Source organism: Ovis canadensis, chromosome 2 (genome assembly GCF_042477335.2).
Source record: "Ovis canadensis isolate MfBH-ARS-UI-01 breed Bighorn chromosome 2, ARS-UI_OviCan_v2, whole genome shotgun sequence".
Lineage (NCBI taxonomy): Eukaryota > Metazoa > Chordata > Mammalia > Artiodactyla > Bovidae > Ovis > Ovis canadensis.
Window position 1 is genome coordinate 223,487,370 of NC_091246.1, and position 14,745 is coordinate 223,502,114.

The following is a 14,745-nucleotide window of genomic DNA, read 5'->3' on the forward strand; positions in this document are numbered from 1 at the left end:
AGGCTGCAGAATGCTAAACTTTTGGTCGAGAGATTGAAGGTAGCCAAAGAAAAATGGCAGGAACAGATTGCCAAGAGAGGGAGGCTGTCCTCTCTGGCAGCTTCCACTTCCGAGTCCAGTCAAAAGATGAGATGTTCTAAGAGTAACAAATAAATAAGATCAGACATCAAAAACAAAACAAAGAAACAGCCTCCAACAAAGTAAAATTCAAATGTCTGGCATCCACTAAAAATCCACAAGGTACATAAAGAAGCAAGGAAATACAACCCAGAATGAGGAGAGAAGTTAATTAATAAAAACAGACCCAGGAATAACACTGACAACATAGTTAAATAAACCAGAGATACAGTGGAAATATTAAAAGCAGCCAGAGAAAAAGAACACAAAACACACAAAGAAGGCAGGAGACTTCTTTTCAGAAACAATGCAAGCCAAGCCAAGTACCTGAAAGTACCAGGGGTGGGGAGAGGAGATGGGAGTTTTGGAACCTAGAACTCTTACCCCGTGAAAATAGATTTAAATTCCAGTTTCAGGGAAGAATGAATGGTGCTGTTATCCACTAAAATGAAGCCTGAATTGTTTGATGTTATCAGTTGGGGGTTGAAAAATGTGCTGCCTGCCATTGTGTTTTCTCCTCCCATAAATATATTAACGTTCCCACTTTTGTTAAAGTATATATATCTATTAAATAATTAAATAAATAATATAAATATTTTAAAAAATGGCAAAATATTCGTTCACACATATAATATCCAGAAGAATTCATGAAAACAGAACTTCACTACAAAAAGATTAAAGGAAGTTCTTTAAGCAGAAAGAAAATCTAAATCTACAGAAAAAAGAAAGAGAACCAGAAATGGTCACTATGCGAGTAAATAAATATGAAGACTTTTCTAATTTCTACTGAAATTATGCAAAAGGTGGTGATTGTTGAAAGCAAAAATGGTGTCAATGTATTGTAGGCACATGTAGAAACAAAATGTGTAAGGACAGCATCTAACTGTTACATGAACGTCTCCTGCACTGGGAGGCCGGTTCTTTACCTGTAGCACTACCTGGGAAGCCCACTGTATCCTTTACACTAATAGAGCATCTAAGCCTGTACTGGATGATAATTAACAGTCTCCTCCCACTCACTTTTGTCTCCTGGAGGACTGGGACACTGTCATTGTTATAACTGTTATACTACAAACAGGCCACATATTCCATATTAACATATGGAACAGATGACATTTGGAAAGGTCAAAAAGTAAAATGGCTCTGCATTTTGGCCAGAACTAGTTGTATACGTGGAGAAGGCAATGGCACCCCACTCCAGTACTCTTGCCTGGAGAATCCCATGGATGGAGGAGCCTGGTAGGCTGCAGTCGATGGGGTCGCTAAGAGTTGGATGCAACTGAGCAACTTCATTTTCACTTAACACTTTCATGCATTGGAGAAGGAAATGGCAACCCACTCCAGTGTTCTTGCCTGGAGAATCCCAGGGATGGCGGGGCCTGGTGGGCTGCCGTCTGTGGGGTCGCACAGAGTCGGACATGACTGAAATAACTTAGCAGCAGCAGCAGCAGTTGTATACGAGGAGGTAGTTTCTGCATATTAAAATAAAGCACTTAAAAATAAACTGTCTTTCAAGCTGAGGTTATAATTTAGTGAATTCTATAGTGCAGAGACTTTTTGGAAATTCTGATACGTAATCTGAGAGCTTTAGAAAGCAAGTATTAAATTCACCATTAAATCCTTGTAAGACAAGACTAACTTTAAGACAATTCAATTTATCAAAATTTACATGCAATTTTCAACAAAGCATATGTTATATTGTTAAGAGAACTGTTATTCCTTTCTACTTCTATCTCCAGAAGGCAACTTCTGCTCTCAGGAGGGGAACGAATTGAAACACACATTTTCAGCCCAGGTCTAACCAAGTTTCCCTGAGTTAGGAGGAAGAACTAATCAGATTCAGTTCAGTTCAGTCGCTCAGTCATGTCTGACTCTTTGCAACCCCATGAATTGCAGCACGCCAGGCCTCTCTGTCCATCACCAACTCCCGGAGTTCATTCAAACTCACGTCCATCTAGTTGGTGATGCCATCCAACCATCTCATCCTGTCATCCCCTTCTCCTCCTGCCCCCAATCCCTCCCAGCATCAGAGTCTTTTCCAATGAGTCAACTCTTCGCATGAGGTGGCCAAAGTACTGGAGTTTCAGCTTTAGCATCATTCCTTCCAAAAAACACCCAGGGCTGATCTCCTTCAGAATGGACTGGTTGGATTTCCTTGCAGTCCAAGGGACTCTCAAGAGTCTTCTCCAACACCACAGTTCAAAAGCATCAAATTGTTCGGCGCTCAGCCTTCTTCACAGTCCAACTCTCACATCCATACATGACCACTAGAAAAACCATAGCCTTGACTAGACAGACCTTTGTTGGCAAAGTAATGTCTCTGCTTTTGAATATGCTATCTAGATTGGTCATAACTTTTCTTCCAAGGAGTAAGCGTCTTTTAATTTCATGACTGTAATCACCATCTGCAGTAATTTTGGAGCCCAAAAAAATAAAGTCTGACACTGTTACCCCATCTATTTTCCATGAAGTGATGGGACCAGATGCCATGATCTTCGTTTTCTGAATGTCAAGTTTTAAGCCAACTTTTTCACTCTCCTCTTTCACTTTCAGCAAGAGGCTTTTTAGTTCCTCTTCACTTTCTGCCAGGAGAGTTGTGTCATCTGCATATCTGAGGTTATTGATATTTCTCCCGGCAATCTTGAATCAAGATTCAGCTTCTGCTTCTTCCAGCCCAGCGTTTCTCATGATGTACTCTGCATAGAAGTTAAAGAAGCAGGGTGACAATATACAGCCTGGACGTACTCCTTTTCCTATTTGGAACCAGTCTGTTGTTCCATCTCCAGTTCTAACTGGTGCTTCCTGACCTGCATACAGATTTCTCAAGAGGCAGGTCAGGTGGTCTGGGATTCCCATCTCTCTCAGAATTTTCCACAGTTAATTGTGATCCACACACTCAAAGGCTTTGCCATAGCCAATAAAGCAGTAATAGATGTTTTTCTGGAACTCTCTTGCTTTTGCCATGATCCAGCGGATGTTGGCAATTTGATCTCTGGTTCCTCTGCCTTTTCTAAAACCAGCTTGAACAGCTGGAAGTTCATGGTTCACATATTGCTGAAGCCTGGCCTGGAGAATTTTCAGCATTACTTTACTAGCATGTGAGATGAGTGCAATTGTGCAGTAGTTTGAGCATTCTTTGGCATTGCCTTTCTTTGGGATTGGAATGAAAAATGACCTTTTCCAGTCCTGTAGCCACTGCTGAGTTTTCCAAATTTGCTAGCATATTGAGTGCAGCACTTTCACAGCATCATCTTTCAGGATTTGTAATAGTTCAACTGGAATTCCATCACTTCCACTAGCTTTGTTCATAGTGATGCTTTCTAAGGCCCACTTGACTTCACATTCCAGGATGTCTGGCTGTAGGTGAGTGATCACACCATCATGCTTATCTTGGTCGTGAAGATCTTTTTTTGTACAGTTCTTCTGGGTATTCTTGTCACCTCTTAATATCTTCTGCTTCTGTGAGGTCCATACCATTTGTCCTTTATCGAGCCCATCTTCGCATGAAATGTTCCCTTGGTATCTCTAATTTTCTTGAAGAGATCTCTAGTCTTTCCCATTCTGTTGTTTTCCTCTATTTCTTTGCACTGATCACTGCGGAAGGCTTTCTTATCTCTCCTTGCTATTCTCTGGCACTCTGCATTCAGATGCTTATATCTTTCCTTTTCTCCTTTGCTTTTCGCTTCTCTTCTTTTCACAGCTATTTTAAGGCCTCTCCAGACAGCCATTTTGCTGTTTTGCATTTCTTTTCATAGGGATGGTCTTGATCCCTGTCTCCTATACAATGTCACGAACCTCCATCCATAGTTCATCAGGCACTCTATCAGATCTAGTCCCTTAAATCTATTTCTCACTTTCACTGTATAATCATAATGGTTTTGATTTAGGTCATACCTGAATTGTCTAGTGGTTTTCCCCACTGTCTTCAACTTAAGTCTGAATTTGGCAATAAGGAGTTCACGATCTGAGCCACAGTCAGCTCCCGGTCTTGTTTTTATTGACTGTATAGAGCTTCTCCATCTTTGGCTGTAAAGAATATAATCAATCTGATTTTGGCAATGACCATCTGGTGATGTCCATGTGTAGAGTCTTCTCTTGTGTTGTTGGAAGAGAGTGTTTGCTATGACCAGGTGCGTTCTCTTGCAAAACACTATTAGCCTTTGCCCTGCTTCGTTCCGTATTCCAAGGCCAAATTTGCCTGTTACTCCAAGTGTTTCTTGACTTCCTACTTTTGCATTCCAGTCCCCTATAATGAAAAGGACATCTTTTTGGGGTGTTAGTTCTAGAAGGTCTTGTAGGTCTTCATAGAACTGTTCAACTTCAGCTTCTTCAGCATTACTGGTTGGGGCATAGACTTGGACTACTGTGATATTGAATGGTTTGCCTTGGTTTCTCTTACCTTGGACGTGGGAATCTGATTAGTAAAATGGAAAGGAGAAACAAGTTCCCCTGGAGCAGCCATGGCCTCTGCCCTATGCTGTTCTTTCTTCAATCTTTCTGCCTTCAAGCCATGCATTATCTATTCTAGTTTCCAGAGTAGAGCACAAGCTGAACAAGGTAAGGAAATTGGATATCTATAACTCTTCCTAAATCCACATTAAAGAAAAAAAAATCCTCAGGAACTAATGCCTACTTTGACTAAGGTCTCAAAATAAGAGACACAAGGAACCGTGACTAGGATTATTCACAGGAATTATCTAATTAGAAGATTACCAAATTATCACTAATTACTACCTGAATGCTGAATGCCTCTGCAAAGTTATCTAATATTAGAAGAGCTACCCTGGGACACAACTTTAAAAGGCTATTTATTTTAACTGGTATATAAACTTGAACCAGGGTATAAAGGTATTACAAAGCAGAATGTTGCAATGGTGGGTAAAACTAGAAATCTACAATTCCATTAAAGGAATCGTTAAATAAATTATTACATATGCATACCACAATACTACTACAGTCTTGGTTTTATAAATAAAAAAAATACAGACACGTGTGTATATTTGTGCATGTGGGTGACTTATAGAAAATCACCAGGAAGGGGGTTTAGGAGATGGGCAGAATGGGAAAGCTCATTTTAGTTTTCTTTTATATACTTCAATACTGCCTGAATTTATTGCGATGTTCTTATTTTTAAAAATTATTAGATATTATCTTTCTCACCTTTATGCTAAACGATTTGGATGAACATTTTTGTTTATATGAGTTGCAAGACAAACTCACATCGATAAACTTACTTAGAACAAGGTACTGAAGTAACTAGCAAATAATGAGTGATTTCCACATCTGAGGAAATTATAGCCAAATCTATTGATTTTTGCCTGGATTTTTGACTCCTTTCAATCTTCAACTCAGAGTGCTCCATTTCAGCACCTTCTAGGTCCCAGGTGTTGGTAAGAACCAAGTCACCAGAGCAACAAAAAGTGCTGTCTTGCCTCACAATTTCCACTTGCACTTCCTACTTTCATTTCATCCACTGTCACAGAAAGAGAAAGTGCAAGTCACTCAGTCGTGTCTGACTCCAAGCGATCCCATGGACTATTCAGTCCATGGAATTCTCCAGGCCAGAGTACTGGAGTGGGTAGTCTTGCCCTTCTCCAGGGAATCTCCCCAACTCAGGGATCAAACCCACGTCTCTTGCATTGCAGGCGGATTCTTTACCAACTGAGCCACTGTCACAGAAAGGGAATGACTAACTTGAGGACAGAGACAAGGATTTGGCTTGAATTCAATGTGAATGGTCTTAGGTTCAATATTCCTTGATGGAATCAGGGCTCCTTTTGTCTAACAGCATCTGTTACATAGATGAAAGAGAGTTCCAATTCTGTTCACTACATCTTACTCTTGTGAGCTAGGGCTTTCACCATCCTCACCAAAAAGGAACAGTCAAAATCATTTGGATGTGAAAGACAACACAATAATCACCACTTGCCTCAAAATCCAACTTGTATTTCACCCCAAAATAGTAGCCTTCTCACTGGAAAGAGAATTGGCTACTGTTTAATTTGCCCGATTTGGGTTTCGGTAACAATTTTCAGAAACAGCCATTAATTCTGGTAGAAAAAAATTAAGCTGAGCAAGTCAGAGTAAAAAGTATTTGCATATTCTTTCATTGAAGGAAATGTATTTCCAATACAACACTATTGGTTTTTACAAGTACACTGGAAGGTTGAGCCAGGATCTGATGAATCTGCTGTGAAGCCCTGGTATCTGACCTTCACAGAAAATGACAACCGAGACTACTTTTCTTAGGGATTTTCCTGAACAGGGATATAGTTTGGTGTTGGGAGTAATGTAGAGTGTAATGGCCATGAAGTTGCAACAGGGTCAGATTCAGTTCAGTTCAGTCACTCAGTCGTGTCCAACTTTTTGTGACCCCATGGACCGCAGCACACCAGGCCTCCCTGTCCATCATCAACTCCCGGAGTTTACTCAAACTCATGCCCATTGAGTCGGTGATGCCATCCAACAATCTCATCCTCTGTTGTCCCCTTCTCCTCCTGACTTGAATCTTTCCCAGCATCAGGGTCTTTTCAAATGAATCAGCTCTTCCCATCAGGTCCAAAGTATTGGAGTTTCAGCTTCAGCATCAGTCCTTCTAATGAATATTCAGGATTGATTTCCTTTAGGATTGACTGGTTGGATCTCCTTGCAGTCCAAGGTGTTGTAGACACATGTTCCGGGAAACAGACTCACTTAGAAGGATGATGCAGATAGTGGAGTGCAGTTTATTACACTGGAGGGCCCAAGGCAGAGTTTCCTCTTAGCCAAGGACCCCAACCAGTTTTTGTGAAAACCTTATATACCCTAAGTGTACGTGCCCAAACCCACCTCCCAAATTCCCTGAAACTAGTCTGAACAAAGGAAGAGAAAGATGCAATCAAAGTTAACCCATGATTCATATGCCTTAAGCCTAGGTAGTTAACAGTGGACAATTATCAATGGGTCTGTGGTCATACCTCAATGAGCATAATAGAATTTATGATTCTACCTGGTTACACAGATAATTAGGGTATTCTTTTAGGCAGTGGAGAGTCTAGGTATAAGTCCTGGGGTTCTTCCATCCAGGAGGTCTGGTTTTCCAGTTGGTATGTCATTTCCATAGATACTGGGCATATAGCTCAACGTCCACAGTCCGGCCCAGAAGGAGCCGGATGACACCAACCTCTGGGTTACAAAGTTCATAATACATTGTAAAATGCAGAATACACAAAGCAGAACTATCAAGGCAACTATAACAATGGTAAATATAGTTTTCCACCAATCACCCTTCACCCAAGATAGGACCGAAGTCCAAAAGGAAAGATCATCAGACAGAGCTTTTACCTTTCATGTCATCTAGGGTGGCTGATATATTGCCAGATAAATCGGGAATATATACACAACATTCAACATTAATTATAGCACAGGTCCCTCCTTTTGCTGTTATGGTTAGTCTGAAGATGATACCAGCAAGTCCTAGTAGCAGAAGTTGATTGTAGAGCTTCACCTGTTTTTTTTTAAGATAATCTTGGTTTCACAGGGATCAGTGGGGTCCTTTTGTATAGTCCACTCGGCATCCTCTGGGTCTGCGTGGTATTCTCTCTTTACCCTCATGTGGAGGATGCAGAGAGTGACACCTGCAACTTTAACTGTTGTAGGAGTGGTCAGAACAGCAGTACATGGACCCTTCCAATGTGGGGCCAAGGAGTAGTGTTTCCAGTCCTTGACCTATACCTGCTCCCTGGGCACAAAATCATGAATCTGTTCCCCAAGGAAGAACGACACCCTTCCTTGTACAAACTTAGTTACCCAATTTACTACCTTACCCAGTTCCATCTGCTGTGAAATCCCATCTCCCCTTACCTGAAGCAAATTTGTTGACATCTGTTTTTATTATGGGAGGGGGCCTCCATACACAATTGGGACCGTGGGGTCATCCTGAGTCTGAGCAGAGCCACAGGAAGCAAGTCCACCCAGGAGCAGTCAGTCTCTATGATCCACTTGGAGAGTCTCTTTAAGGGTCTGGTTGGTTCATTCCACCATCTCAGAACTCTGGGCCTATATGCAGTGTGCAGTTTCTATTTGATGTTTAAAGTTTTGCTTACTTGTTGTACTAAATCAGCTATGAAAGCCAGGCCATTGTCTGGTCCAATGCTGGTAGGAAATCCAAATCTGGGAACTATTTCCCTAAGCAGGCACCAGGCTACTTCTGATGCTCTTTCAGTCCAGGTAGGAAAAGCTTCTACCCATCCCAAGAACATACATACCATGACCAGTAGGTAACTAGTGTCAGTGAGGTTTCATTTCAGTGAAGTCCACTCCCAGATGTTCAAAGGGCAGCGTGCCTTTCAGCTGAATCTCCAGAGGTTTTTGTCTGTGCCGAGAGGCAGCATTAACCTGTGAGCGGGCAGCATAGCCTAGGTGTGTTGCTTGGTGTGTTTGGCTTACCAGAGTGTGTGCCAGCTTCTCTGGTACCAATAATTCTGCTTTGGCTAACTTGACAGCTGTTGTCTTTGTTTTATCAGGCTAGTGCTATAAGAGTATATGACCCAATTAGGGTCTGGAATCGTGTGTCCTTCTTTAAAACAAACCCCAGATATCTTACGTCCTCCTTGCAGATCTGTGCCTTCTTTAACACCTGGTAACCTACTTCCATCAGCAGCTGGAGCAGCGTTTTTGTCTCTTCCCAGCATTTTTTCTTGATCTCGGCAGCCAGCAGCAGGTCATCCATGTATTGTCGGAGCCAATATCTGTACTTTTCCAGGTGGAATGAGTCCAAGTCAGAAGCCAAGGCTTCCCCAAAGATGGCTGGGGAATTCTTAAACCCTTGTGGGGGAGTCCAGGTGAGCTGTTGTTTGGTGTCCCTAATTGGACCTTCCCATTCAAAAGGAAAGATGGGCTTTGATGCTGGGGCAAGGCATATGCAGAAGGTGGCATCCTTGAGATATAGGCAAGTATAAACTTTAGTCCTCGGTGGGATGAGGCTAAGTAAGGTATAGGGGTTTGGAACAGTGTGGTGTAAAATCACAGTAGCCTGGTTGACTAGCCTGAGAAATCCTGTACAGGCCTATAGTCCTGTCCTCCTTCCTTTTCTACTGGCAGAACTGGTATATTCCAAGCCAACTGGCACTCTACCAGAATGCCCGCTTGTTTCAATCTATTGATGTGGGGTAGTATGCTGGCCTGGGACTCTATTTAGCCAGCCTGGTTGGGGGGGGCAGAGTTGTCTTTTGCCCAGACCTCAGGGAATAATTGAGTTAGCTCTCTCTCATGCTTTCCAGCCCACCTGGTTCTTCCTTCAGAGGCTCATGCAACCTCCACTCATCTCGGGGGGTATTGAGAGAGAGAACAAATAAGTCATAGTGTCCATCCAGAAGGTGGGCCTCTCCTCCAGGGAGAAAGTCACTTGTGCTCCTAGTATGGAGAGCAAGTCTCTTCCCAACAGGGGTACAGGCCACTCAAGAATGTTTGGTCCCCCACTTTTAAGGTTACCATGGGTTCTCGGGGACCTAATATCTCTGAGCCTCGGCAGCCCTATTTAATTTCCAAGTCAGCAAGCCCCACAATTGCGGGAGCTTCCTTCTCTTTCCTTGCCTTAGAGCATTCATTCTTCCAGTGGCCAAAAGCTCGGCACCAGGCACACTGGTTTGGCTGTAATGGGGCCCAGGGCCTCTGTTGGGACCGGTTGAACAACTGTCCTGTTCCTGGGGCAGTGAGGTTTTCTGGTGGGCTCAAGATAGAAAAGACCAGCAGCTTGCATTGTAAATCTCGTCTGTTCTCTTTCGTTCCCTCCGGCTCTCTAGCACAGCGCAGTCTCTGCTTAATTCCAACGTCTCCCTCCCCTTCTTGTCAGTACTGACCAGGAGAGGCAGGTATAGCTTGGGCGGTTCAGCTGGAGCCGGATCCTGAAGTGTTGGCCAGAGGCTTCTGTCATCGGGATCAGAACCTGCTGAGGTGGTGGCTCTATGACCTTGGGGAGAGCTGGCGGAGGAGCAGCGGCTGCTGCAAAACTTCACCTGGCCCTGGATCAGGCATTAAGGCGGCCTCCGGTCCTGGTAGAGCACTGGGCGGTGGATGCATCATTATCCACTCTGGGGGAGGGGAAGGTCAGCCCTGTCCAAATCCTATAGAATTTCCTTTTCTATCATCAGTCAATTTTTGTGCCATTAATATTTTTTTCTTTCCCTTTTGGATACACAAGCTTGTCCAAGTAGGAGGGTCTTGAGCTAAGCCTAGCCATGAGTCAGTACATGGATATTGATCCAGATGTCCTGGCTCTCCTGTGACTACTGTATAGACTGCTTCCACTACTTTTAAATCCATGGTGTCCTCTGGTAGCATCATACTCCCATAGGGGACTTCGACCTCAGAGTCTGTGGAGGCGGTTAGGTGTCAACTTCACCCCATAGTCTCCTCCAAATCCTTTCTTTAAATTTTTAATCATGTGTCGGGAGACACGTTAGGCATTACTGACAAAATGGAGGCACGGCCCTAAACCCCCTCCCTTTGTTCCATAGGCACGGACCCAGAATAAAGGAGTTAGGCTTTGTGATTCTGACTTGTTTTTTCCTTTCCTCAGCTAAGTTGACTGAAGAGAATATGAAGGTGCTTATTGTTTTTGAGAGGAGCTTGAGAAGGCATAAAGCCTTCTGCAGCTGTGCTCAAAGAATAAAGTTAATCATTGACATTTGCTCAAGAACTTTTACAAAAGAGTGTTCCAGAGAGAGCACAGAGGCTTGAGACCATGGGAGGGATTGCTATCTGAAGCCTATTTGTGAGGAAAGTGTTTATGGCAAAGGCGTTTGCTGAATTTAGGGCTTAGGAATAATTAAAACAGTTAGAAGCTAAAGATTTAAGGGATGCTGTAATGTTAGCATATTCTACTATAGCTTATAGAGATTAGGGACTTTACAGATATTTATAGCTAGAAGCCCTTTCTTAGAAACAGTGAGCTTAGGATACTAGGGGCAAACTAGGACTTAGAAAGATAAGAATTAAACTGAGGAACGTGGTATGCAGCCCAGACATTAGTTACAGTGTATTCACAAGGACACATGAGAAAAAATAGATAAGAGAATCACTGAGGAAGGAACTCCTTTTGAGGGGCAACAATGATTTTTGGAGAAAAATAAATCTGGGTCTATGGGAACTAAAAATATCAAACCTCTGACCTAATGCTTTTGTAAAAGTATAAAAGAGAATCATAAGCTTGAAATAAACAGGCAGTCCAAAAAAAAGTGAGAGGCTGCCTCAGTTTCTCACCGACACCGCTCACCCCTTCAGGTTGAATCCCTGGCTGCTGGAGCTGAACTCTGGCAATCATGCACTCCAACACAGTTGGCTTAGATTCACTTCCCCCCATCTTGCTTACCTTCTCAGACCTTCTTCTACTTTTCCTTTTTGTTCTGTCTACAAAGTTCTCGGTACCCTATGTACTTCTGATATTTCCACTCAATGAAACACTTATATTGCCATTCCGTCTCCTTCCTGACTGGGGTGAGAAGAGCCTTATCTGTCAGATCCCAGAAGGAGAAGGGGGATCGGTGTGTCTTCACCTGCCAGTTGGCATGGCCAAACTAGAACACCACATGGTCCAAGACTGTTTCTCACTTAACTTTTAAAAATTGTTCTGCCTTGGTGGGTTTGATCAGGTGTGGATGAAAACAGATGGGTTAAATATCTCACATTCCAGGCCATCTTCAGAAAAGCCAATTAGTATTCACTTACGTATACTCCACCTTCTAGCCTGACAATTCTGAGGGGGTCAAGAGTTTCACAGCAGATGGGACACCTCCTTGGGGAGGGCAGAACATGAGCACACAAAGACCAAGTTTCTTCTAACAATCCCCTGGCGATTGCTTGGTAATAATTTTCCCTAAGACAGCATGGACACCTCCCCCTAAATGACATTCACAAATTTCCTTCCTACGCCCTAACATGCTTGTCAACCTGTGTACCAAGCAATTGCCGTCTGTCGATTCCAGGCTCCTGTGGGTCCCAGCTCCTTCTATTCCCTCCCAGGGGGGTGATCAGGCCCCCTCTTCCACCCTGACGGGTAGGTTCCTCCTCATCTGAGTGCTCAGTTCCCTTGCTGCCGTTCACTACCTGCCAAAGCGAAGAAACCAGGCATTGAAAGGCTGAATTCTTCCAGAGGGGCAAGGCACCTTCCCCCCTCTAGGAGATTCAAGCCACAAAGACTCAGGGTGGCCTCAAATGAGACCTGCCTCCTCAAAGTGAGGAGCTTCCCAGCTAAGGCACCAAATGTAGCCACGCGTTCTGGAAACAAACTCAGAAGGACGATGCAGATAGTGAAGTGCAGTTTATTATACCAGAGGGCCCAAGGCAGAGTCTCCTCTTAGCCAAGGACCCCAACCAGTTTTTGTGAAAACCTTATATGCCCTAAGTGTACGTGCCCAAACCCACCTCCCCAAATTCCCTGAAACTAGTCTGAACAAAGGAAGAGAAAGATGCAATCAAAGTTAACCCGTGATTCATATGCCTTAAGCCTAGGTAGTTAACAGTGGACAATTATCAATAGGCCTGTGGTCATACCCCAATAAGTGTAATAGAATTTATGATTCTATCTGGTTACATAGATAATTAGGGTATTCTTTTAGGCAATGGAGAGTCTAGGTATGAGCCCTGGGGTTCTTCCATCCAGGAGGTCTGGTTTTCCAGTTGGTATGTCGTTTCCAGTGATACTGGGCATATAGCTCAAAGTCCACAGTCCAGGCCAAGATGGAGTCCTGCTTTCAAGACGGAGCCTGTTCTGTCTGTTTCCTCCTACAAAGGGACTCTCAAGAGTCTTCTCCAACACCACAGTTCAAAAGCATCAGTTCTTTGGTACTCAGTTTTCTTTATAGTCCAACTCTCACATCCATACATGACTACTGGAAAAACCATAGCCCTGACTAGATGGACTTTTAAGAAATGCTAATTTCCCTTGTTTTTTCTTATTAAGATGTATTTTTTCATTTTTTTAAGCTCATACTATGTGCCGAGCATTAGAAACATATAGGAAGCAAAGACAATTTACGTGTTCATTAAAAAGATCTGAAAAATGAATACAATTTAACCACTCATCATTCAAATCATTTCTAGAAAAAGCAGGTGCTGATTAACAATGTTGTAAACTTCTTTCCAGTCTTTCCTGCATATACATCTTTCATTAACAATTAAATTGGAATGCTGTATTTTGTTTAGAATCCTACTTTTTAAATTATATGATATGCACTTGACAACATAAATTCTTCAATAGCAAGGTATTTAAATAGCAGCATATTTCATTGTTACTGATTTATTCATTTCCCTTATCATGTCTCACTACTGAACGTTACACTCTTCTACACATATATGTGCTTGTCCCTGATTTGGGATTAGCATTTCGTAATCTGACCGTGGTGAAACTTCATGGCCATTACCACCTACTTAACTCCAAAAGTGAAGTGAAGTGAAGTGGCTCAGTCGTGTCTGACTCTTTGCAACCCCGTGGACTGTAGCCCATCAGGCTCCTTCATCCATGGGATTCATCAGACAAGAATACTGGAGTGGGTTGCCATTTCCTTCTCCAGGGGATCTTCCCAACCCAGGGACCGAACCCAGGTCTCCCACCTTGCAGGCAGATGCTTTAACCTCTGAGCCACCAGGGAAGCCCACTTAACTCCAAAATCAAGGTAAATATTAAGAGATTCAAGATTATATGACAGGAGCCTCTTCACATGTTAAAAACTTTTCCAGTAGTCTTTCCAAATTTCCTAATCATTCATCAGGCAATAAATAGAATGAAAAAAACAGGGGGTTTTTTGGCCACAGTTGCATGGTTTGCGGGATATTAGTTCCCTGACCACGTACTGAACCTGGGCCCACTGCAGTGAAAGCGCTGAGTCCTAACCACTGGACCGTCAGGAAATTCCCTAGAATTAATTCAAAATACATAACCAATTCCATATGAATAATTAATTGACCATAACGACTCCATAATTACATAATAGTGATAATAGTTTCATAATTAATTCCATAGCAAGCTTCCACACATTTCCTTAATCCCCACCTCGGGCACTGTATCTTTGGCTCGAAAATTTCCCTTTAGTTTACAAATAGTCCCTCCAATGCTTGTCCATAACTTTTTAGAAAGAATTCTCTCCCCACTCGCGCTCGCGGTTCTAATTTCACCCACAGCTACACTTCCTTTGCTTTGCAACGCAACGCTCTCCATCCGCTACCATCCGCTGGCTCCCGACCGCCCCCGCCCCCTGCCCCCTGCCCCACCCGCTCCCGATTAAACAAGCCTCCGAGGACCCCTCCCTCTGGATACCCTAGCCCAGGGACCTGCTCACGCACCCAGATGCAGGAGCTCGTTCACGATGGCCTTCCCGATGCCCGTGCCCCCACCGGTGACGATGGCCACCTGGTGCTGCAGCAAGCCTGGCGCTAAGCAGCTTTTGCCCTTAACCCAACAATTCATGGCCGTAACGCGTTTGAGCAATGGAGAGCAGGGCTAGCTAAGCCACCGAGGTCACGCCCACGTGACCTCCAGGGCCCCGCCCCGAACACGCTCGGTGGCCCACGTCGCCCCGCCCCCTCTCCGTCGCCCCGCCCCCTCTCCGTCGCCCCGCCCCTCTCCGTCACCCCGCCCCGCCCCGCCCCACC

The 14,745-nt window shown here is 43.6% G+C and overlaps 1 protein-coding gene across 2 annotated transcripts in view; it reads right to left on the reverse strand.

Annotated features, from left to right (window-relative positions):
* The window catches only part of PECR (peroxisomal trans-2-enoyl-CoA reductase), a 50,922-nt gene extending 36,197 nt beyond the window's left edge, over positions 1 to 14,725 (reverse strand). The window contains exon 1 of one of the 2 annotated variants that reach the window (XM_069574501.1): positions 14,437 to 14,725. In XM_069574501.1, coding sequence (XP_069430602.1) covers positions 14,437 to 14,560 — 124 coding nt within the window. In that variant the 5' untranslated portion in view covers positions 14,561 to 14,725. The remainder of the gene's footprint in view (positions 1 to 14,436) is intronic. The other variant, XM_069574503.1, reaches the window with a different exon arrangement.
* Positions 14,726 to 14,745: the final 20 nt, after the last annotated feature.